The 26,193-nt window shown below is 43.7% G+C and overlaps 1 protein-coding gene across 2 annotated transcripts; it reads left to right on the forward strand.

Moving 5' to 3' along the window:
- The first annotated feature begins 114 nt into the window (after positions 1–114).
- Positions 115–20,894, forward strand: LOC310989499 (zinc finger protein 646). 2 transcript variants are annotated; one of them, XR_014595540.1, is made up of 5 exons: positions 115–280; positions 6,717–9,480; positions 10,023–11,132; positions 12,281–13,341; positions 13,372–15,925. XR_014595540.1 is itself a non-coding variant. In XM_083976581.1 (5 exons), exons 2-5 carry the CDS (start codon positions 6,938–6,940, stop codon positions 19,926–19,928), a joined length of 4,941 nt encoding a protein of 1,646 aa, XP_083832707.1. In that variant the 5' UTR covers positions 115–280; positions 6,717–6,937; the 3' UTR covers positions 19,929–20,894. The 2 variants fall into 2 exon arrangements, 1 of the variants encoding a protein (XP_083832707.1); XM_083976581.1 differs by lacking the exon at positions 13,372–15,925 and adding an exon at positions 19,504–20,894 and having other exon boundaries at positions 12,281–13,143.
- Positions 20,895–26,193: the final 5,299 nt, after the last annotated feature.

Genomic DNA, 26,193 nt, shown 5'->3' on the forward strand with positions numbered 1-26,193 from the left:
TTTATTTTATTTTATTGTATTTTGTTCTGCGCATGATGACGCGTCGCCGTGTTCGCTGCCGCTCAGGAAGTGCGCGTCGGAGCGTCGGAGCGGCGCGGCGAGGAGAGGAGAGGCGAAGGGGGGGGAAGACCCGAGCAGCAGCAGCAGCAGCAGCAGCAAAAGTCGGCGGTTTGAGCAGCGGGAGGAGAAATAATAACCATGTCTAATCCGTGAAACTGTCCCGTGTTGCAGCTCCGCGCCGCTGCGTCGTCCACACCGCGGGGCAGGGGCCGACCGAGGGGTAAGTGTGTGAGCCTGGAGCGGGAAACGGAGAGAAAAACGAGGGTTTTTAACGCGGAGTGAAGCGGGGGCCGCGGTGTGTGTGTGTGTGTGTGTCGAGATCTTTGTGTAGCTCCGGGCTAGCCTCGGGATGCTAGGCTAGGCTAGGCTAGGCTAGCTGCTGCAGCGGCGGCGCTAACCTCAGCGGTGGGGATTTATTTATTTATTAATTACCGCCTGGAAATAAAAACACACAGTCGGTTTAATCTGTGTTGTAATTGTGTTGTTGTTGTTGTTGTGCCATTTTGTAGTGTTGAACTTCCGTTTTCTCCCCCCCTCTGTCATCGCGGGGGGGCAACTGCTGCTGCTAGCTAGCTAGCCACCAGGAGCTAATGCTAATGCTAGCGCTAGCTCGGCCGTGTTTCTGCCTGTTTTTCCTATTTTTTTAATAGCTTTTATCCACAAAATGCAAGATTTTTTTAACTAAAAAAAAGACAGAATCTAATCCGGATTGACCCGGTTCTTTAATCTGCACCGTGTGATCGGCGGTCGGAGGGTGTTTACCCGGGCTGGGGGCTGCAGCAGGCGGGCTAGCAGGCTGTGTTTGTGTGGGTAACGGTAGACAGAGCAGAGCAGCTAGCTCCGTTAGCATGGGGGGAAAATGGCTCTTCTGCTGCTGCGGAGGGAAAGCCATTTTCCGATGGAGATGAGGGGCTCAGTGAGAGTCGAGGCTGGGTGGGGAGGTGTTGTCCCGCTCTGCTGCGAGCATCATGTCGGACACACACCGACGGTTCTCACCCCTTTCTCCCCCTCATTGCTGCCGCCGCTTCTCCAGCTGCTTCTGGCCGGTTGTTTTGTGTGTTTTGTGTGTTTCTCCGCGGGTTGAATCGGGGGGAATCAGGCCGGAGGAAGGGGAGGAAATGTCGGCCGAGGGAGGAAGGAGGAGAAGCCCCGCTTTGTCCCCGACACATTCATGTTATGTTCATGCTGAGAAGGAGAAGGAGGGAGAGACGGGCCAAGGTCAGGGAGCTGCAGCCTCTCTCCGTTAATTTACACACATACAGACACACTCACAGGCATGTTTATAAACTGTTCCGGTGTGGCTGCTGCAGGGTTTTGTTCCAACCAACCAACCAAGCAGCAGCAGCAGCACCGGACTCATTTAATTTAACCAACCCAGTTGATCCCAGTCTGCAGAGAGTTGACTGGTCAAACTGTGTGTTTTTTTTTTTAGTTATTGGAGCAAAAAGCTGCAGGAAACACAACACACACACACACACACACACACCGACCGGCCCTTTGTGCACGGATAGACCGAGAGAATATGGATGAGGATGATGATGATGCAGGCTGCAGACTCTCTCTGTTGGTGTGTGTGAATCCATGCTACCTGGATTATACCTGCAAACAGCCGCGTGCCTCCGGTGTGTGTGTGTGTGTGTGTGTAGGTGAATAAAGGGCGCGCGCGTTAACGAGCAGCCGGGACTCGGTTTGTTTACTTTATCTGAAGCTGAGCAGAGACACACAGAGAGAAATAGAGAGAGAGGCTGTGATTGGCTGCTGAGCCGAGGGAGTGAGAGTCTGCAGCTGTTTAAACTCAGTCAGCCACTGCACCTCCGATCGATCAGCTCATTATTGACTATCAGCGTTTACTTTTGAAAATTGAATTGAAAACTTTATTGAACAACATTAGACAAGTGTTCAAAAGGATTAAAAACACAATAAAGCCCAAAGGTTTATTTCCATTGTGGTCCTATTTGATGGTAGACAGTAGCTACACATGGATTTAAAAATAAGGAAGACAAACACACAACACATGGACTAAAAACATGGGAGAAAGACACCAGGGCACATAGACTACAACATTGAAGTTTAAAATGTATTCCCCTACAGATTACTGATTACATGTCCTGAAAAGTAATCTGTAATGTATTTGGATTACTCAAGTAAAGCAATGTAATCTGAATAGCCTACTTTCTGGATTACTTTTAGATTACTTCAAAATTACCTGCCTTTAACAGGGACACTGAATTTGCTTTAGAGAATGATCTTGCACATGAACTTATACGCGACCGTGGCTCCTTTAAACTAAGTAATTAAAGGGATAGTTCACCCAAAATTCAAATTTCCCTCATTATCTCCTCCCCCTCATGTGGACTAAGGGCTGGGAGAAGTTTCAGAGTCCTCCGTGGCTTCTCTGAGTTACAGGGGGTCTCGGCGTAGCAGTGCATGTCCATATGACGGTTGCAAATGGATACCAACTGTCTTCGTAACAAAAAGACACACCAAAAAACATCCAGATACCTCCATGCTGCTCGTACGTAATGTCCCTCTTGTATTGAAGCTCCAACATGAGAAATTGTTCCGAAAAAAATTAAATAAGTCTATATTTTAAGCTTGTTTGTAGCGGAAGCTCCCAGTGTCTCAGTCTCAATTCACTGGGAGCTTCCGCTACAAACAAGCTTAAAATATAGACTTATTAAAAAAAAAACAAGGAACAATTTCTCATGTCGGGGCTTCAATACAAGACGGACATTACATACGAGCAGCATGGAGGTATCTGGATGTTTTTTGGTGTGTCTTTTTGTTACGAAGACAGTTGGTATCCATTTGCAACCGTCATATGGACATGCACTGCTACGCCGAGACCCCCTGTAACTCAGAGAAGCCACGGAGGACTCTGAAACTTCTCCCAGCCCTTAGTCCACATGAGGGGGAGGAGATAATGAGTGAAATTTGAATTTTGGGTGAACTATCCCTTTAAAACTGACACTAACAACATTCCTCCCTAAAAATGTCAAAAACAGGTCAAAATAACAAAAAATATCAAGTCTTTTCAGACCTTGAATAATAATAATGCAAAGAAAACATGTTCATATTCATTCCTAAACAACACAATATGAATATTTTATCTCAGGAAGAGTTTATAAATCAGTATTTGTGGGATAATGTGGATGTTTAATCCCAGCAGTGGTTTTTATAATCTTCCTATAAAACCAGATGTGGTTCAGGTGATGATCTCACCAGAGTCTCATTAAGGAGAATGAGTTGTGTTTGTGTTGGTGTTTAAAAAATAACTGGACTGGAATGAGTGTTGAGATGCTTTTTAAGAAACATTTGTGGAAGTGGTCGTATCTTTACCAAATATACCACAACACGACTCATAATCTGGAAAATTAATCAAACAATTATTGGTTTGGTTTGTGATATTTTCCACTTTTTCTCAGAGTTGACACAGTTTTTATCTGATTAGCGGTTTGTTGATGAATCAATAATATAGAGCAGACGATGGCTTTTAGTCTTTTAATGGTTCGTGGTACAAATATCACTGTCATGTGTTGTTATAAATAAATAAAACTGATCATCAGCTGACGTTTTAATACAGCAACGTTTTCTTTCCTGTTTTTAACGAACTTTACAGTAAAAACTCTGAGATGTTCTAACGATTCATTCACTTCATTCACTCTTATTTCCTGTGATTGTAGATCAATAATTAAATCAATCGACCTGTGAGTGTTTGAACTCATTCAGATGTAATAAATGAATAAATAATACATCACTGCTGAGCTCCACAGCCAATCACATCCAGGCCTCGGGTCCTCAGGTGTAGTGGGAGAAGCCAGAGTATTATCACAAACATCCCATATTTTCCATAATATTTAGGTTTAATAATTTGTCCTAACTATTTAATATCTTTAAATAAACACCAGTCAGATCAATAACTGACCTGGCTGCATTGTTAATGGACTCATTGTCTCAGTTATTAATAATCAATGACTTTCTGCTGGTCTAAAAATACTGATTGATGAATTAAAATTGAATTGATGATGAGTTGAGTCTAATGAAACACCTGTGAGGTCACATCTGTCCGACACAGCTGGATCAGTGTGTTTGATTTTTAAACATCTCACCTGTTCAGATGAGTAAATAATATAATATAATTAATAATGTAATATTCAGGGTTCCTATGCAAGTATGAAAAGTATGGAAATATATTTATTTTATTTTATTTATCTTATCTTGGTTTGGTCTTATCTGAAGTTATTGGGTTAACTATTTTGTATGTGCTATTGTACCTAGCTACAATCTCCTGGAAATTATTTGGTTGCATAATGGCATTCACATTCAAAATAATGAAAACAAGATAAATTGCATGTTTTTTTTGTTTTTTTTTTAATATTTTGCACATCTATTTACTTAAATATCACAAATTATTAGATTTTTTTTTACCGAGAAGTCTGGAAATTAGGGTCTGGAGAAAGTATGGAATTTGGAAATTTCAAATGTGTAGGAACCCTGTATAATATAATATAATATGTGTTTAAAAAGGTGAAAACTGCTCTTTAACAGGATTGTTTCCCTCTCACCTGTCATAACACTCAGGTTCGACCAATGGCGTAACTCCATTACTCAGTCAGTCGGCGACGGTTGTTATGGTCGAGCCAATTAACTGCTGTTAACTAATAATAAAGACCAGTGCTGGTTGAACTAACAAACCACACTCGACGCTAACACCGTGTGTGTGTGTGTGTGTGTGTGTAGAGACAGTAGATTACCCCGACGTCCTGGTGTAATCTGTTACAGAGTCCAGATTAGCTCGTTAACACTGTCACAGGCATCGACTCGCTTTAATCACTTTGCTCCTTAAGCAACTATTGATCTGATTACTGACTGGTTACTGAGGGATTGTGTGTGTTTGTGTGTCTGTGTGTGTGTGTTAACGCACCGTTTTTCACCTCTTGTGTGTGTTGACATTTCATTCCTTGGTGTCGGTGTACCAGACATTTTTCACCGCTGGAGTCGTATTGATCAGAAGATTAATTGAGGAAATAATAGGAGGATTAATCAATAATTTACACAATAGTTGGTTCCTGAGATGAATGTGAGGTTTTATTCTTCCTCATCTGAGACCGAGGCGGCTGCTGCAGCTTCTTACATTAAAACACACAAACAGAACAGAGTCAATGTTAGACGACATAATCATCATTATTTGTGTTTTCAGGCCAACACAGTTTCAGCTCTGAGACTTTCATTAATATAGATGAATATTTAGGTAAATAATTATAATTGATAATCATTTCCTGCCAAAAGTTCTTTAAAATTACCCCCAAAAATACATTTCTTAAATAAAAAAACAACTCAAAATAATGAAAATTTGAATAATGATGTTCAGGACTGAAAACGTGATGAGGAACTGTTTGATCAGAGAGTGTATAAACCACATGATCAGTGTGTTGTACCAACCAAACCAAAGTTAACGTTGTCATGTGACCATCTTAATTGATTTGATCATATTGTTTATAATTTCATATGATTTGTACAATTTTAAGTTGTTGCTTAGTTGCAGTTATTAGTTGGTTTCATCTGTTAATTCACTGTAATACACTTCAATAATCTCAAATTGTCTTATTGATGATTTATTTAAACATATTGAAGTTGCGTCTTTCATATAATCAGCAGAAAACCTAAAAGAGATTGAGTTTGTTGTTCCCTCAGTTTTTCCTTCATCTGATTCAATATAGCAGCAAATCTGCTGTTGTTTGTTCCAGTGATGGTGTGAACGCCTTCACTGCGGTCGCACTAGTGTGAAATCAGTTGACTGTTGGTGGGCAGGTTCGGCTCAGTGTGTTTGTTGATATTGGTTGGGTGGGGGGGAGGTGCATAGTGAGCTTCAGCCTCTTTACACTTTAAACAAAGGTGTGTCCTGCAGGCTGTTGAGTGCTGTCAGGTGGGAGAAACGGTGTGATTCAGACAGTCCAGACTTAGGCCTTGTCCATATGGAAACGGAGCTTATCCCAAAACAATCTTTCTCTTGTTCATTTTGAAAAAGATTTCCATAAACACGGCATCGTTTCAGCAAATATCTGCGTCCACTCTGATCCACTGAAAACGACTCTAAACGCTGTAGTACATCCACCAGGCCTGTGTGTGGCGCCGTAACGCTGTAGTACGTCCGCCAGCAGAGTTGTTTTGGTGATGTTTCTGGTCCTGTCTGTGTTTATGTCAAGAGGCTTAAAAGCAGCGGGATAAGTTGTTGCACACAAGTTGTCTTTCTCCTTGCACCAATGATTGGCATATCGGGGTAACGCAGCATTAACATGTTTGATGTGTTTCTAGTGAAGCACCACACATCCATGAAACATCTTTGCCCTCGTTTTTTTTTTTTTAATACTCACTCAGACGTAGTCGTCGTGTGACTGCGTGCACCGAACCGTGACCTGTGTACCGTGACGGCACAAGACGAATACAAAAACCGTTACACCCCCAGCTCTTAGTGAAGGAAAACTACTTAATTACTTTTCAAGTAATTAGTTAATTCATTAGGTTATTGTAGTATGTTCTAAGAGTTTAAGGTGACAACTGATTGATGTTATTTCCCATCAATTATTGTCTAAAAAACAAGGTTAAATGACAGTTCTTTAAGTGATCCCCTTTTTTTCTTTCTCTTGTCTTCACAGTGATACCTCATTGGCCGGTGTGACCCCGCAGGCCCGCCACCTCCCAGGGTGGGTCCTGATTGGTTGGACCTGCACTAACGGCTCTTCGGGAGAAAATGGCCGCCACCCCTTCCCTCAGCTGAAGAGCTAAGCCCGCTCTTTCCTCCCCAGCCTCCTTAATATCACTGTTCATTACCTTGTTGTGAACGTGATTTTCTCCAACCTATTTGCTTTAGAGTACTATGGCAATGCATGATATGAGTCGTGCCAAGGGTTTCCCCTGTAAAGAGTGTGATATGGTTTGCCCGAGTACTCCAAGTCTTCTAGAGCATATGAAAGCACATTATCAGCAAGAAGAAAACGGACGTTTTGAGTGTGAACAGTGTGGCCGAATTTACAAGCACGCTGCTAGTCTAGCTAATCATAAAAAGTCTCACGAAGTGGGTTCATTCCAGTGTCCTGTTTGTACCCGTACCCTGCCAAACGCTGTAGCTTTGAAGAACCACCTCCGTATCCATACTTTATCCCCTAGTAGTGCACACACAGAAGAAGAGAGCGAAGAGGTACCTGAGGAGGCAGGCCACGACGAGAGAGACTACGGTCTCGCCCAGGACCTCTCTGACGGGTTTGGGCGCTCTCATTTGAATAATAGTGGTATGGGACATAGTGTCCTCCAAAGCCACGAGACAGTCGACCACGGAAAGAAAGGCTCCCCTGAATCCGACGACGCTTGGGACAGACCCTTCAAGTGTGATCAGTGTGACAGAACGTACCGGCATCACGGTAGCCTGGTGAACCACAAGAAGTGTCACCAACAAGGAACTTTTAAGTGCTCTGTGTGTTTCAAACAATTTAGCAACCTGGCTGCCTTAAACAGCCACGAGAGAACTCATTCGAAGTTCAAGACCCCTGGGGCATCCATGGTGAGCAGCAGTAGCAGCAGTGGCACTCAGTCATCCCAGAGTGACCCCGCCTGCTTCTGCCACCTGTGTCAGATAGCTCTGCCAAACAAGGCGGACTTCCAAGAGCACATCCTGCTGCACAACGCGGCTTCACCCTCCCTTGGATTACCTCGCAGTTTCCCAGGCATCATGCCTCACAATCTGAGTGCAGTACGATCCCCAGCGTACACCCCAGCCCTGGGGGACCCCTTGCCCCTGCCACCTCTGCCCAGTGACAAGAGAGGTCCCTATGATCCCATAATGGGCCCTCCAGTCAACAATCCCATTTACACCTGTGCATACTGTGGCGCAGGACACCCGGATCTGGAGACCTTGAAGGTCCACTACCTGACCCATGATCCCCACCCTGGCTCCCATGGCCAAGACAACTCCATCCTAAACTCAGACACACTCAGTTCTGGATCACAGGGCTCCGTGTCTTCTCCCTCTGGTGGTCGTGTGCCCCAAGCAAATTCTCCAGATGACGGAGAGCGGCGCTTCAAGTGCGGGGAGTGTGGGAAAAGCTACCGACATGCGGGAAGTCTGGTCAACCACAAACGCTGCCATCAGACAGGCCACTACCAGTGTACCATCTGCTGTAAGCAGTACCCTCACCTGGCAGCGCTGCACAGCCACCTACGAAGCCACAAGGGACGAACCTCCAACCAGCCTATCGGTAGCGACGGTAATGATTGGCTATCTTCAGAGCCCCTAACTCTGGACTCCCAGCAGAACTACGTCCAGGAAGGCAGCGGTGCCACCACTCCAATCTCACTGCCAGGGAATCTTGGTGATGCTGCCCACTTTGTACCAGACGGTGGCCACAGCAGTGGGTTGGACTCTCTCGAATTCCATGATCGCTTTGACGGCAGCTCACTTTCCCAGAGCAACTCTGCTCACCGTCAGGCAGACAGACATGTGTGTGCCGACTGCGGTGAGATGTATGGAGATGTGTCTGGCATCAAGTCACACATGTGTCCCCGCCATGGCCCGCAGCAGCCACAACAGCAGCAGAGCAACATGTCCAATGGTTTTATGGGCAGCATGAACTATCACAGCTCCAGTGGAACGTCGCTGCCTGCTGGGAGTTCCAGCAGCCTAAAAGAAGGTGGCAACCAACGACAGTACTCCCAGAGCGGAGGCAAAAGAATGGGGAGCAATGACAAAGACGATGATGATGATGGAGAAGTGTATCAGTGCTCGGTTTGCGGCAACCACTATGCCAGCCTCAGAGCTCTCAGGAGCCACCTGCGTAGCCATGCCAATAACCCCACAGCGCCAGGGCCTTCTAGTCTGCCGCAGGATTGGAGAATGATATGTTCCACCTGTGGCCAGAGCTTCTCCAGAAAGCAAGACCTCCTGAATCATCAGCTAGTTCACGGCCCCCAAAGGCCAGATGGCCAGCAACAGGGTATTGTAGGCAGCTCTGCTAATGGCAATGACAAGATGGACGGACGCAACCACATTTGTGTCGACTGTGGCATGTTTTTTGCTGACCGTCACCACCTCATTACCCACCTGTGCCCAGGTAAGAACCGGGCTGGCTCACTGAGCAAGCAGGGCCTGAATGGAGCCAAAGGGATGTCTGGAGGAGATGGCGTCGGTGGTGGGGTTGCTGGAGGGAGCCGTGATGTTGGTGGTGATGGACGTAGGCCAATGGTTGACCAAAGTGACAAGCCCCACAAGTGTGACCAGTGTGGCCGAGGATACAGACATCCTTGCTCACTCCTCAACCACAAGAAGTCCCATAAGACCGGTGTTTTCCGCTGCTTGGTGTGTCAGAAACGCTACTACAATCTGCTGGCTCTCAAGAATCACCAAAGGACCCACTTTGACCTGAAGAGGTAAGTCCCTGATTCAGTTTCTTGTTTGATTTCAATTGGGCAGGAGTTGTCATGCTATTAAAGGTAGTTCTTTATTTTATGTCCATGGAAGGTCATTGTAGGAATATTGTATGAGATCACTATCACTTTGAGTTTATCCCAGTTGGTGAGGTATAAGATGAAAGACAGGGTTTCCACTAACAGCACTACGTGAACTTTACCTATATTTGGTATGTGGTTCCTAAATCCGATGTGGAGGCTGATGGCCAAAGATATTTAGTATTTTGTCTCTTTTGAACATTGTTTGCCATGTTCAGCCATACTGATTTTTAAAATCTGACTCGATTTATCACCAAACTCTTGCACCTAAATTGATGATAAGATATTGTACCCATACTGATTGGAATTTGAGCTGTGGGCGAAACTGAGTAAAATTTGGGTTAGGGTTGAGGTAACTGCCTCCTCAAAAGGTCATGCTCACAGCCATTGCTAACTCAGTGTTGGTTATTCATGTATTTTATCAACTCTATTGTACTTTCTTCATCTCTGCCTTTTCTCTGCAGGCACAAGTGTGAAGAATGTGGCAAGGCCTTCAAGATCCAGAAGCAGCTGATCAACCACCTCCGGCTCCACGAGGAACATCGGGCCAAAGGCCTTGTTCGAAGTGGTCCCAACGGTTCCCGTTTTCAGCAACCTGGCCCATCTCAAATGCAGACTATGAGAGGAGAGTCATCAAAAAGCCACGCAATGAGTGTCAAGTACAGCCACCAGGGGTTCAAAAAGCCCTACTCTTCAGCTGGAACCTCCAGGCCTCAAAAGTTTGACCCAGCTGAGAGTGGACGTCGACCTTTTGCCTGTGAAGAATGTGGAAAGACATATCGGCATGCAGGCAGCCTCGCCAACCACAAGAACCTTCACAAAATTGGGGAGTACCACTGCAATGTTTGCAACTCAACATACCCCAACAGGTTGGCAATGAAAAATCACCTACGTCTCCACTTTGCCCAGAAGAAGCACAACTGCCAAGAGTGTGGCAAGGGCTTCCGCACTCAGAGGCAGCTAGCTACCCACACTACAGCAGGCCTGTGCAAAGGCCCGCAGGGCCCTGGGGCCCAGATGGATTTTGAGTGCGATGGCTGCTGCGAAGGCTTTGCCACAGCTGATGAGCTTGCAGCCCACGACTGCCCAGCCCAACACCTGCCTTCATCCTCCTCCACCAACAGCTCCACCAACATCAGCATGGAGAGGAGCTCTGTCGACCTGGACTCTGATGAGAGACCCTATGCCTGCGACCTCTGCAGCTGCGCCTACAAACATGCAAGCTCCTTGCTGAACCACAAGCACACTCACAAGACGGGAAACTTCCGGTGCAACTTCTGTGACAAGCCTTACACCAACTACATGGCGCTACGCAACCACATGCGCATCCACACCCAGCGGAAGAAGCACATCTGCCACACGTGTGGGAAAGCCTTCCGGCTCGCCAGGTTCCTTCGCAACCACCAGAAGGTCCACGAGGAGGGTGCTACCCCCTTTGGCTGCCCCACCTGTGGGAAGAGTTTCCAGGGGAGATCTGGTCTGGCCAGGCACCGCTGCGGGGACAACCAGGTAGGCATGGAAGTCAGGAGGAAGGCCACTGCACCCACGGGAGAGGGCGAAGAGTGTCGGTACACGTGAGTTCCCGTCAGTTGTTTGTGATTCTTCGAAGATGAAAAAATTAGTGAAGATAAATTTAGGTCTCTACATGTCTATTACAGGTATATGATCTCCAATCCGGCTTCCTTGGGACCATACGCGTGCCGGAATTCGGATTTTTCTGAAGTTTGGACAAATTGAATTAGTGGAGAGACCAGATAAGTCAACCCCGTTTGCTTTCAGTTAGCATATATCACACACTTTAGTTTTCTTTGGCAACTTACAGTCAAATATTTCATGTGTAGATGTACTGTTTTCATGCTTTATCTCAGCACACTTTGTCACAGATTTGATTTAAGTAGAATATTTTTGTAGCACATTAGCAAAATTTAAAGTATTAATGTTGTGTGTTCCTTACTCTTGTTATGATTTTGATTGTAGTCTTTGATTTGTTTGTGTTTGCTTTCCTTAGGTAGTATCATGATACTGGCCAGTTATCAGACTAGAAACTGCAGTGATGTGATGGGGCTCTTGAATTTTGATGTCTAGGCAAACTGAATCTCAGGGAAGATTAGGAAGTATTTGGAGCTAGCTGCACTGCACATGTCTAGGGGTTATTCAGATCAGTTAAGGGATTTGGTGGAGGTTCTGTGGGCATGTTTGATTTTCATTATTCAGGATATAGTAATCACCCAAAAGACAGCTGTTACAGAAGGTCTTTGTAATAGTTCTCTGATGAGAAAGAAGCTGTCCGAAGCTTGTGTTCATTTGTGCAGTGCAGGGAGCGGCAGATACCTCCTAGTTCCCAACATGAGTTCCCAGTTTGTCCATAGTTTCTCCCATGTCCCTCCCTTCCTCACCCGCCCAGCAGTCCTCTCCCCTGTGACCTGTCTAGCAGTCTTAACTTTAAATGGTACACCACTTTGAAGTAGTCTTGTTTGAAAGCTTTAAGCCGGATTTCAGATCATATACCTGTATATGCAGCATCTTAGATGATGACTAGTGAAAATATTTTAGTAATTCTAGTAGTAGTACAAGTGGTAACCAGTAACTTGAGATTAACTTGGCTAGAACACTGGAAAGAAACTATCATCTTCAGTTACTAATCTCCCTTATTCTTTCCTCCTTTCCTTCCTCCCATCCCCTCGTGTCCCTTTCTTGTTTTTACTTGTTTGTCTCTGCACAGATGTGATCAATGTGGCCGCTCCTACCGCCATGCCAGCTCCCTCCTCAACCACAAGAACACCCACACCGTCGGCATCTACCACTGCGCTGTGTGCCTCAAGACCTACTCCAACCTGCTTGCCCTGAAGAACCATCGCCGTATCCACTCTGAGACACGGCGCCACCGTTGCCACGACTGCGGCAAGGCCTTCCGTGTTTCCTCTCAGCTCTACAACCATCGACGAGTCCACCAGAAGCAGCGGGAGCTGACGTGCCGGTCCTGCCAACGAGCCTTCCCCACCCAGGCCAGCTTCCGGCTCCACATGGAGATCACCCACGGCCAGACGCCGCAGCCCCGCCAGCCCAGAGCCCAGCAGCCCCGACCGGGGGGCTCCCAGGAGCTGGGCTGGGGGTCGGGCCTCGACCTCACTTTGATGCAAGAGCAAGGACTCCACCCCGGCAGCATGGCGAAAGCCCGCAGCCGTGGGGGCGCCAGTGAGGTCATCAAGTCCCATGTCTGTGACCAGTGTGGGCGGTCGTACCGACACGCCAGCTCCCTGCTCAACCACAAAAACAGCCACAAGACCGGGACCTACTTCTGCAACTCCTGCCAGAAGGAGTTCCCTAACCTTATGTCCCTCAAGAACCACCGGCGGATCCACACCGAGCCCAAACGCTACCAGTGTCCCGACTGTGGCAAGTCCTTCCGGGTGTCCACACAACTCATCTGCCACCGTCGCATCCACACCAAGGAGAAGCCGTTCTCCTGCCAGCAGTGCGACAAACGCTTCTCATCCAAGTCCAACCTGAGGCACCACATGAAGGTGCACTGGAGCGGCTCGACGGCGCCCCCCCGCATGGCCATGGGTGCGCCCAACTTCCTGGGTATGCCCGGCGGCCCCTTCATATAAGCTAAGGGATGAGGGAGGGTGGTGGGGCAAGACAGGGGGGAGGGGAGGGGAGGGAGGGGCAGTCACATGCCAAGGTTTCTGGAGATGCCAAAACGTAGCTCTTCGTCCTGCTCACCCTCCTCTTCCTCATTTTCCATGTGTGGCTGTAGTGTGTGTGTGTGTGTGTGTGTGTGTGTGTGTGTGTGTGTGTGTGTGTGTGAAGGACAGGGTGTGTGACCTCAGTGCAGCTCCTGCATGACATGAACATACACTGACAGCAGGACGCTGCACACACACACAAACACACGCACACACAGGACTGAAAATGGAGGATGTGCGCACACACACACACACACACACTCTGTCGCTCACACACCTTTCCTGACCTCTGCTGAGTTGAGGCTTCCCTCACGGACGACGAACTGTCCGACCGTCCCACACAGACTGACTGACAGCAGACGGACAGGCAGACCGGGACTGTAGACAGACATGATGATGTAGTTTTCACTGCATGGACCTCGCTGCACCTGCCTTACCCCCCCCCCCCCCCGCATGCTGCCCCGTCCGGCCGAGGTCAGCTGCAGAGGCCGAGCTGAACTCAGACTGTCACAGAGCAGCTCGTAAAAAAAGACTGATAAGTCCTGTGTTAGTGACGTTCACGACAGACTGACTGTCAGGGGGGCGGGGCCACATGAAGGCGTGAGGAAGTCTGATTTGGCTTGTTTTTACCTGTGATGAGCCATCTTGTCCATTTCAATCCCAGGAGCTGATTGGTCTGTTGTTGCAGTTGTTTCTCAGTGTCAGTGGAGGAGTTCTGTCTTGATGAAATTTTTCTCTCGTGGCCTTTGTCACAATGTTTTCAACCCACATTCTGGTCGAAAAACAAAGTCCGACTGTTTTTATCTAAGTGACCAACGAGTCCGTGCAGTGGAGGCGGAGCTTTGCTTTCGCTCTCCTTCTTTGTACCTTAACGGTTTCCCAGGTGACAGCAGTGACTTGTGGGAGCTTTGACAGCTGAAGACCGGACGCTGCCGTCTCTGAGGGTCTGGTTTAACTGTGTGTGTGTCAGTGTGTGTGTGTGTGAGTGAGTGAGTGTTTGTGTGTTTGTCGGTGTGTATGAAAGCTTCGTAACATGTCTCATTCTCACGTACGGATACAACAGGAAGTGCCACGTCACTTCAAGTCGCCGCAGCTCATCAACGACTGCGTGTAGTAACGGGCCGGGGCCGGGTCACGATGAGTCGCCATGTTTCTGACGAGGTAGTTTCCACAGCAACGGTTTCTGAAAAGGGACGTCAGACTGATTCATCGCACTCGGGCTTTTTTTCGCGCCGAGCTGTGCGATGTCGTTCTGACGCGAGGTTTGTATCTCATCGCGTGTTTCCCGGCGTCGATATCGACCAAAATAACTGAACATTAACGTAAAAAAATAAAGATGTTGAAGCTGCTCATCGCCGAGCGCCCGCGCCGCGTCTCAGTTTGAGTCCGTACGTGTGAACGAGTGGTGAAACTGTGTGACATCACATGTGTGGGGGCGTGGCCTCCTGATCCGTCTCTCAGCCGTCACCGTAGGAACGAGCGAGCGAACGAGTGAGTGAGTGAGGAGGTGGTGTACGTATATTGTCGGGCTGAGTTGTGTATTGTTGTTGTCACTGTTTCTCTGCAGCTCTGTCCTCAGAAGGAAAAAGACGACCGATCATTGTAGTGATGCATTTATTTATATTATTATTCTGATTATTAACACTCGTAATGGACGGCACTAGTCTGTAGGATGTGTGAGTTTAGAGCTTTGTTGATGTAAAACACCTACCTGATCCCCCCCATTCCCCACCCCACCCCGTCCCCCCCTCCCTCTGTACCCACAATCCCTGTGTTCTGTGGAGGCGATGGAGCCGTTAATGGACGCTGGGCTCCACTGAGACTCTTCTGAGACTCTACTCTGTTCTAACGTGTCAAGACTTGAGGAACTGGAACTACACGATGGAAAGTGTTTTTATTTTTTTGCCTTTTACCAAGTGACGTTGTGACGGTTTGTTCTCAGTCGAGCCTTCCCATCATCCCTCTCTTCCATATTTATCTCTTCGCCGCCCCCCCACCTCATCCCTTCCTCCTCCCTCCTCCCTCCTTTCTGTTTCACAGAAATCAAACTCACGTTGAAAAGGGACGACTCGGTGACCCTCCTCTTTATTTGGAGCGCATTCAGTCCTCATCATTCAAACCTTTTTTATGTTACACTTTTATGGTAACCTCTTGTATTTATTGGTGTTATTATTTTTTTTTTCCTTTTTATTTAATTGCGTTTTTGACTATTGGAGCCTCTGTGTGTGTGTTAAACACAGTTTGTCAGCGTTTTTCAGGAGCACTGGTGCTAGTTTTAAAAAAGAAAAAAGATAAAAAGTCAAAGCCGTGCAGTGACCGTCAAGTGCTGTAGGAGTCCATGTGATCTTGATCTAGAACACAAATAATAACTGTATATTCTCTATTTTTATTTTTGCATTTTCCTCCCTCACCATGTTTGGTTTGTTTCGGAGTGGACACTTTCCCGCCTGCATTTCAAGTAGTTTTTAGAGAGAAGAAGAAAAAGAAGAAGATGGAAAAAAAAGATTGGTTTGGAACGATTATAACCCCCTTTTTGTTTTGAGTTCTAACTTTTTGTTTTCATGCATATATATGTAATGCTTACTATACACTTTTATAAACTATGTTTTGATAATTCATTTCTTAACAGAAAAACTTGTCCATATACTATAACCCTTACTGCTGAGTACTGAAAATAAATAGCTGAAAAAAAAAAACCCACGGTTGAGCTCAGTGTTTTCAATCCGTTCTCCTCCAACAGCTCCACACGTCACCGAACTGTTGACTGCAGGCGACAAGTAACAAGTTCAGTTTCTTTACATCAAAAGTTCAAATCATCTTTATCAATAAACTGAAAAATGCAAACAATTCTGGATTTAAGATGTTTTGCTATTTATTCCTTAAGAGTAATAAATATTATAATACATTTACACAGAGCACCGTACTGACCTTCACAATCAATCACAAAGTGATTGTTAGGTTTTTTTTTTTTTTTTTATGTATTACAAAAGTACCTTTAGAAAAAGAACCCAAAACACAAAGACCACAACAAATGGTTTATTTTTTTTTTACAAATTCACACTCATAACATCAACATTGGAAATTAACTCAGGGCTACGAATTAGACCTGAAGCAGTGGAACTGTCACCGTTAATGTCCACAATTTTAAAGCTCCATACAGTATAAAGGTAGATGTCCATGTGTAGTGTGATTATAAAGCAGCTCTAGTTCTATATAAGATGAGCTGTTGTTGCCTCCTAGAGTGGAAAAATTCAGAAAGATACAGACAATAAATAGACATTTGCCACCACAGAATAAAAAAAAAAACAGGCAAAATCACAAACACATGAAATAATAAAACAATTATTAATACTGTGAAAGTATCAAAGCCTCAGTCCACAGAGAAATGCACACAGCCTGTATTCAGAAACTGAGCCTTAAAACCAGCCGTCAGGACTTCCTGTCACTTTGTGATGTCACAACTAAGCCCCGCCCCCTCACCACCTGGACCCACCATCCAACAACAACTTTGCAGGATTTGGTTTCTCTGAGTGTTTTATTCTGAAATCTGCTCTATTTTTTTTTTATTGGAGCCAATCAGAAGAGAGGCCAACCCTGAATTTCCACCGAGTCCGTCTCCACTCCGTTCCGACTCGGAGCAATCCACTCCTATCCACCACTTTCCGGAGAATGACGCTGGGTGTCGCCATGACGCTCCATTCCACCGTGACTGTATTGTTGATAGCATAGACTGGTTGATAGACATCGGCCGTGATGACTTTATTTATAATCATCACGTAATTTTAATGAGAACAATACGGACGAGGTTTTAGCTTTATGTCACATTTTCACGTCACTATATCACCGTTGTGACTACTCTGATGTTTATGAAGTCTATAAAACGAATTGTTGAACAAACATTTTAGATTAGCTGGGCTAACCGTTAACTGTTAGCCGTTAGCAGTGTCAATAAACAATAACTCAATAAACGGCCCATGAAAATAATATTTTCTCCAGCGGATATCCTAGTTCCAACATGACTGAGCTAACTGGAGTAGTTTCATGTTGTGTCGTTAACAGCTGACGTCCTGGTGTTAGCTTAGCTGCTGCCGTTAGCTGTCAGCAGCAGCGAAGCTAACAACTACGACAACAATGACTAATTACAAAAACGTGCACACAGAAATAGTAATGTTTGTTCAATAATTACTTTTATAGACTTAACAAACATCAGATTTAGTCAAAACGGTTTTGGCAGCCCGGAGCCCCCACATTTGATACCTACACCTGTGGCTAATGCTACCAGTTAGCCACTCGCTAGAATGCTACTACGGAGTGAAACAGAAGTTGAAAACCGACTTCCGTTGTGGTGTGACGCAATGGATCATGGGAAAATGAAGTGGTGGATTGAAGTCGATCAGAGCATTTCCACCACCTGTGATGCGCTGTGTCTCCAGATCAGAGTCAGAACGGAGCGGAGATGGAGTCGGTGGAAACTGGGGGTCAGAGCTTCTTCAACACCTAAAATCAACTACAACTACATCTGGAAAAAACAAAACGAGGACCTGGACTCTCAGAGACCTGAAGCTGCACAGGCAACGACAGCAGGTTTTGTTGTCCTGGTGCCGTTCGGTCGTGATGACTCGGGCTCTCAGGTGTAGGTAAGTTCTGATCTGTTCTCATCAGCTCGAGGTGTCGCTGGTGTTTGTTTTTTTTTTTTTCCTTCACTAACTCAAATGGAAACAGAACTTTCTCGTCTTCAGGTCTTTGTTGGACCTTCAGCAGCTTCTTGGTCTTTAGAGGCTCTGCGTCTGGTTCAGGTCAGATCCACTGTCGTTATAACAACATAAGGCACTAACGAAGTCGAAACCAACTTTCCACCAAAGACAGTCACTTAAACGACTGTCGTTGGCACTTGGAGCACAAAAGGGAACCAGTGACATCATCACCCTTGTGAACGCCCACACAAGAGGTTAAATAGTGAGTCTCCACACCAGATAGTTGGACCAGTCCCAGCCTGGTCAGATGCTACATGAACTGATGAAGCCTCTTGGATGAGAGGTGAAACGTCTTCCTAGACAAATAACTAAGTCCAGTTGCTTTCGATTTAACCTCCTTTGAGATACTATGACCTGGACAAATGAAAATATGCACAGCAGGCTCAGTTGGTCTGTGGTGTTGATGAGGTTGGGGACGCTTGGGGGACACGGGCTGGTCCTGATGGCTCTCCGGGGTCCTCTGGGCTGTTGGCTCTTCTCTCAGGAAGGAGCTTCTCCATCTTGTGGACTTCTGCAGCAGCTGCTTCCTCGCCTGGTTCCTCAGTCTGTCAGGACTTGTCCTTGTCCGTTGTCCTGATCTGTTCCTCACCAACGTTCAACCTCTACAGAAAGTTAATTTCTTCAAGATGTCCTGCAGCTTTTCTGGTCAAAACTGATTGATTCAATTTGACCAGTTTCTTTGTCAACTTGTGCGTAGAACTTTAACGAGTTGATGAGTCTCTGAGGGCCTAAAGTAAAGATCCAAAAGAAGGAAAAACAAGCACTCTCCAAAAAAACTTTCAGGAGCAAAACTGAAGAGGTGCACGGCCAAAAGTTGCACTACAGAAAAAGAAGAAAGGCCAGCAACACTCGTGTCCTTCTCATAGTTTTTTTATTGCAAACCGCGTCGGCGCAAAAACACACAGCCGACGCAGTTCGCAATAAAAAATCTATGAGAAGGACACGAGTGTTGCTGGCCTTTCTTCTTTTTCTTTTTCTAAAGTAAAGATCCAGCAGCTCGTGGGACCAAAAAAAAGAGTTCTTAATGATTATTAAATAGAAGTTTTTAGCTTTTCTCCATCAGATTTACATTGAGACTTCAGTCTGTCTGTCAAAGAGGCCCCACCCCCCCTTGATTAAGTGTAAACATGTGAGTTGTATAAACAGGAAGTGATCGGTAGAGACCACTAGAGGCTGTAAACATGTCTGACCACTAGAGACTGATTCACTCTAGTGGTCAGGAGAGGAACTGCAGCTGCTGCTCCAGTCGTTTTAAGGTTTTCAAATCCCAAATGTTGTGACAATAATCTCAAAACAATGTGTGTTTGTTGAATCTTTTCTTGCAGGTTAATGATGTGGATGTTTTGGTCGTTGTTGTGGTAGTTCTGAGTCTCTTCAGAGGTCAGGAGCAGAGATGAGTTGGTGGACCTCAGTAATCTGGGACATATCGGTGGACTTAGACCTTCATTAATGTCCCTCAGGTCTTCAGGAACTAAAACCTTCCTGTTTCTCTCCCCTCTCAGATCTGAGTCCGGTGAGTTCGCCCAGCAGCTCCAGGAGCTTCGTTTGCAACCAGTGTGGCCGTTCGTACCGCCACGCCAGCTCGCTGCTCAACCACAAGAACAGCCACAAGACCGGGACCTACTTCTGCATCTCCTGCCAGAAGGAGTTCCCCAACCTGATGTCCCTCAAGAACCACCGGCGAATCCACACCGAGCCCAAACGCTACCGGTGCCCCGACTGCGGCAAGTCCTTCCGGGTGTCCACGGCGCTCGCCTGCCACCGCCGCATCCACACCAAGGAGAAGCCGTTCTCCTGCCAGCAGTGCGACAAGCACTTCTCGTCCCGGTCCAACCTGAGGCACCACATGAAGGTGCACTGGAGAGGACCGGCGCTGTCCAGAGGGACGGCCTCGGCCTTCCTCACCGTCCGATCCAGACCCTTCTAGAGGTTTGGATTGGTCGGAGCAGGACCAAGACCACAAGCCAGGTCTGCAGCGAGGTTTGGGTTTTTTTTGGGTTTCATGCAAGGCAAGGCAAGGCAATTTTATTTGTATAGCCCGTTTTTTACAAACAGTTTGTCTCAAAGGGCTTTACATGGCATCGTAGCAACATCCTCTGTCCTTAGACCCTCACATCCACTGAGGAAAAACTCCATGGAAAACCCTTTTAACGGGGAAAAATCTGAGAAAGCTCAGGGTGAGCAACAGAGGAGGGATCCCTCACCCAGGACGGACAGACGGGACATAGATGTTGTTACAGACAAGACAGATTACAGTTGATGACACAGAATGTGCGAAATATGGAAATGTTAGCAGGGTTTCAGGGTTTGAGTCTGAGGACAAACTGAAATGAACCACAGACGATTTCACGTCGAGTTCAAAAGAAATTTTCCACACAAAACGCTTTAAAAAAACATCTGGATTCATGTGGTTGTTGTATAAAAAGAATAAAAAAGAATCCCCAGGTTCAGGAACGAGGTCGAGATGACGGAAGTTGATCACAACATTTATACATTTATCAAACCAACTAAATAAAGAACCGGTAAAACAACAAATCAAACTCTTGTTGAGGAAAGAGTTAAAACCATAAAAACCACCAGATGTAGATTCTAACCAGCACCAGACAAACACACTGTAGCTGTTTGGTCCGACAGCTACAACTTTGTTTCAGACTAAAACAATGTTTAATGTGTTTCTTTTTATATATAGTATGTATAATTATATATAATAACATCTTTTTTTTTCACAAATTTGTGGCCTGATAGTTTAAAAATGACCTGTCAGCCCATCGCAGCCCAGCAGGGGGCGACAGGTCGGGAACCACAAGGAACTATTGTGTTATTATTGTTTCATATGTAAAATATCAAACATATTTTATAATGAAACTTAAGGTCATCTATCTATCTATCTATCTATCTATCTATCTATCTATCTATCTATCTATCTATCTATCTATCTATCTATCTATCTATCTATCTATCTATCTATCTATCTATCTATCTATCTTAGATGTTTTCAAAATCAAATATTTTAGATCTATAAAATAATTCAGATTTCGACGTGAAGTTTTTTTTTACAGTGATGATGAATTTTGGCCTTTCTCTGCTTCCGTACAACTCAGACATTACGACGACGTCACTTAACGAGTACTTGAGCTGCGTCGTCATGGACACGTGAACGTTATTGTCTGAGTGTGTGAAGGATGCTGCTGGCGGTGCTGATGTCACTTCCTGTCTCACTGATTGATGTCACGTTTTTTGACTGACTCTGGATCTGTTGGACGTGTTGGACGGCCTTGGACACGGCCAGCACAGGTGCATTGTGGGTGTTTTTTGGGGGCGAGGCGCTGCTCAGAGCAAACTCAAACACTCTTTCTGACTTGAGGAAACTTCCTGTGGAGGAGAAACTCGGCTCTGCCTCTTCCTCAAGGTGGCGCCGATGGACGACCGGAGACTCAGTTTCACTTCGGTCCCTTGGTCTGTGGCGCGACAAACGACGTCAACGTTAAGTTTTTTGTGGACGTGTTTTGGAGTAAATTCAGAATAAAGCTGTTTTGTTTATGGAGCGTTTAGAAAAAAAACTGTGATTTTAGAAATTAATCTGCATCTCATTAATTATTAGAGAAAGAACCGTCATTCATGATAATTGGTCGTCGTCGAAATGACTTGATGTGTCATTGTCGTGACATCACAGCTGATGGTCATGAGTCAGAGGAACGTTTCTGTTTTCTCCATCAGAACAATGACGATAGATTTTCTCATAATTACAGTAACTCACACAATTAAAAACATGATCATACAAAACTTAATTATTGTTATGACATCATAATATCTTATTTGGACAAAATTCCTCATGGTTCAAAGATCGTATCAATTAATTATTAAATATGTTATATAATTAGATGCAGTTATTAAATCTATAGCCTAATTTAATCTCAATGTAAAGTTTCTGGGTTTTGTGTCATAATCACTTTTTACTGCACTGGTCAAACTTCTCAAGTTTTCATAATGAATTTATACTGGATCATAAAGGAAGATGTTGATGCTTAAACACAAACGTGACAAACCTCAACATTTTGTTATAATAATATGAGACTGCATCATAATCAGATGAGCCTTCGTTATTATTATTAGAGACAGAAGCTAATTATCCGTTTCTTATAATCATTGATACAGATAATGATCCAAAATCACAATATTTATTATAGAACATCATAATGAGAACTGTAATTATCTTAAGAATTGAGTTTTTCTTCATCATGAGGACGTTTATCAGAGTTCATCATCATCTCTGATTCATTTTCATCACTGACTGTTAATTATGAGAAGCTGAATAACGACACTGAGTTATCTAATTAACATAATTATCACATGCGTACGTCTTCATCTTTGGGACTAAATTTTAATTATGAGCCAGTAAAGTCAAACACAATAAAACTCTGTGAATAAATAAATAAATAATTAATTTTAAAAAATCAAGGTGGCAGTAACAGGTTTCTGTACACACCTGCTTTATAAGATGGCCGCCCTGACCCATGTTTCTCTTTCAGACTTTTTTTTTTTTTTTTTTGCTTTAATAACAATCATATACAGAACAATGCTGTTTTGGCCAGGGGTAATAGTTATATATGATAGCTATACACAAAGAGTGGGAACAAAAAAAAAAACGAAGAAAAAATAATCAATAAAAAAATATATTAATTAAATACAAATTTGGCCAAAACAGAGTTTGTTTTTGGTTTTCCGGTCCATCCATAGTGATGTTGTACTGATACAGTTTGTGAAACTTGGTTTGGAGTCGGTTTTCAGACTTGGTTTATGTGGATTTCTGTCCTGGACGATGGTGAAGACCAGCGGCCATTTTGTCTCCAGACCAGAAACTTCCTCTTCTTCTTCTTGGTTCAAACTATCCACCTTTTTCTGAACGTCAAAAACGTAGCCTGTTTTGCCGGTTTTTGCTCTTCCGGAGGAATTTTAAGTTTACGTTTCCATGGTTTCGGTAGTCGCGGTAAATGCATGGATTTTTTTTTTTTTTTTTTTTTTTTTTTGAAAATCTGTAAAACGCATGAATCATCACACCAACTTTTAACAGTGGATATCACACAGACTGACATCCGTGTTAAAAGCCAGCGTTAATAGATCCATGCGTTTACCGCAACTATGACAACGACTGAAAACCATGGAAACGTAAACGTACAATTCCACCGGAAATGAAAAACTAGCTTCTGGTTTTGACCATAGATGACGTTCGGACACCTGTGGATAGAGAAGAAGAATTGGTAACACTTTACAATTAACGTTAGTTAGTAGGCTACATTATTAAGCATTAATTAACTGTTTACAGATATATTAACAATCATTATGTATTACTTAGGATTAGGAAACACATTAATTAATGCAGTTAATTAATGTTTACTACTGAAAGTTAGTAATAATACAATTGAATAATGTAATTAGTTATCATTATGTATGCATTACTCAGCATTAATTAACACATTAGTTTATATATTAATGCTTAATAATGTACTAACGTTAATTAAGGGACCCTTATTGTCAAGTGTTACCGAAGAATCTATAAAGATGATGATGATGATGATGATGATGATGATGATGATAAAGATAAAGGTGGTGATGTGGTGATTGACCTTCAATCTGGTCACAGGAGTCAAACACCTCATTCACTTCCTAGCCTTAATGACCAGGAGCTCCAGAACTGGTGCATTGTGGGTAATTCTCCACTTGAAGCTTTGTTGATCAGCGAAAAGAAAAAACAAACAAACAACTGCAGTCACTGTGGCGGCCATCTTGGTCCCCCTCCCTCCCTGTTTCTAGACGTTTGAGAATCAGAGAAACTTTGTCATTTTATACATTTGATGAGGAAACGAGTCATAGATGACATCATCATCTGCGTCTCATTAATATGAGATTGTTTGTGATCATGAAATTAGAAAACGATCTTAAAGGGATAGTATCATTTTTTTAAAGTGGGGTTGTATGATCTACAAATAGCCCCTAAGTACTTTAATTGCAGTAGAAGACTCTCTGCACTCCTCCCGTTAGCAACGCCAGCCCATAATAGCCCTGCCCAGAGATTTACAACATACAGTGTTGTGAACAGACCCAAAGAAACGGCCTATTTTCACGGCCTAAAAGAGGTTTTATGTGAAAAAAAAAACACAGTTCCATTGTTCACTATAATATAATTTTTTCCAGCCCTTCAAAGTGCAGGAAAAACACAGTCTTCTACTGCAATTAAAGTACTTAGGGGCTATTTGTAGATCATACAACCCCACTTATACAAAATGCTACTATCCCTTTAATGTGAAAACATCACAACGTCCACTTCCTGTTGGTGAGAAAACAAAAAACTGACCAAAACAAGACAGAAACAAATGAATAATGTGACGTTATTTTACTGTAATTATGAGAAAATAAAGATTTTTATTATATTAATATTAATATGATCACATTTATAGGGAAAAGGTTTCTCATTTATTCAGTCTGTTACTCATCCACTCACCTGGTGTGTATATATAGAGTATATTAACCTGTAGTTTCAGTTGGAGATGCAGTAGAGACGTAGCGGTAACCGTCGCTGTTGGTTTGATGATGTCGTCGTTGTACCTGTATGAATAACCTCTGTCTGACCTTTTATATACAAACAGGTAACAGTAGGATTTTATCTAACGTAGCCACGGTAACAAGGTTTGAAAGTGCCGTTCGTTCATTCATTCATGGTTTGTATGTTTCTTTTTTGTTTGTTTTGATTATTTGAGTAAAAAAAAAAAAACACAAACACTGTGGTCTTTTCTCTCCTCTGACTGAAGATTAATCCGCCGCTGAAAGTAGTCCCACACCGGCGCTCGTAGGCTGCAGGTGTGGAAGGTTTCTTCTCACCTGTGTTCAGTGGAAGCTCTGCAGGGTCCTAGTGCCCGGCCGCTTCATCCTCACCACCGTATAGGTATATAGCCTAGAACTTGTTGTTGCCATGGTAACCCTTATCTTCTGACACCCGACACCTGTAAGTGTGCATCACGATCACCTGAGGTGGAGGGGGGCGGAGCCTGTGAAGGTTATAGCCTCGTTCTGTGATTCTTTGTTTTTATAAATAAATCCTGTTTCTACACCGACAACGTGTCTGATGGTTCAATTAATCTGTCTGTCTATCTATCTATCTATCTATCTATCTATCTATCTATCTATCTATCTATCTATCTATCTATCTATCTATCTATCTATCTATCTATCTATCTATCTATCTATCTGAATTCGGGGCATTTCCCTCAGATTAACCTCAAAGCTTTTCGGATAAAATAACATTTTAAATCCATAAATTGATGATCCGTGTGTCTTTGGATTAAAAACATAGAAAACTATAAAAAAAAACTTTGGTAACACTTGACAATAAGGTTCCCTTAATTAATGTTAGTTAGTACATTATTAAGCATTAATATATAAACTAATATGTTAATTAATGCTGAGTAATACATACATAATGATAACTAATTACATTATTCAACTTTTATTATTACTTAATTTATTAACTAACTTCGAGTAGTAAACATGAATTAACTGCTTACTAATAGGCTACATTAATTAATGTGTTTCCTAATTGTAAGTAGGCTATAATAATGATTGTTAATATATCTGTAAACAGTTAATTCATGCTTAATAATGTACTAACTAACATTAATTGCCAGGCCATGCTTGTAAAAGAGATTTTTTTTATTTCAAGCAATTTGCCTGGTAAAATAAAGGTTAAATAAATAAATTAAGGGACCCATTACAAAAATCAGAAAAAAGTGAATCAATTATTTATGAAATAGCAATATTGTATCATTCCCCCAGGTTTGTTGAACCCCATAACAACATACCAATTTCCCCCGTTTTATAAATAATGGTTCAGTCCAACATCCTCAGCACAGAGGAAGTGACATCACTGAAGTCTTTAGAGGAACAAACTGTAAAGTGTTAAACATATTTTCTTACATATATTTCATTGTTTTTATTGAGATCGTCAAATCAACTCTATCTATCTATCTATCTATCTATCTATCTATCTATCTATCTATCTATCTATCTATCTATCTATCTATCTATCTATCTATCTATCTATCTATCTCGTATGTGCAGCTGTTGATATGGATGATGCTACCTGGATCAAGCCAACTCACCTGTAAATGGTTCATTCTATTTCCTGTATTTACTCTTAT

The sequence above is a fragment of the Trachurus trachurus genome (genome assembly GCF_905171665.1).
Source record: "Trachurus trachurus genome assembly, chromosome: 8".
NCBI classification, from domain to species: domain Eukaryota; kingdom Metazoa; phylum Chordata; class Actinopteri; order Carangiformes; family Carangidae; genus Trachurus; species Trachurus trachurus.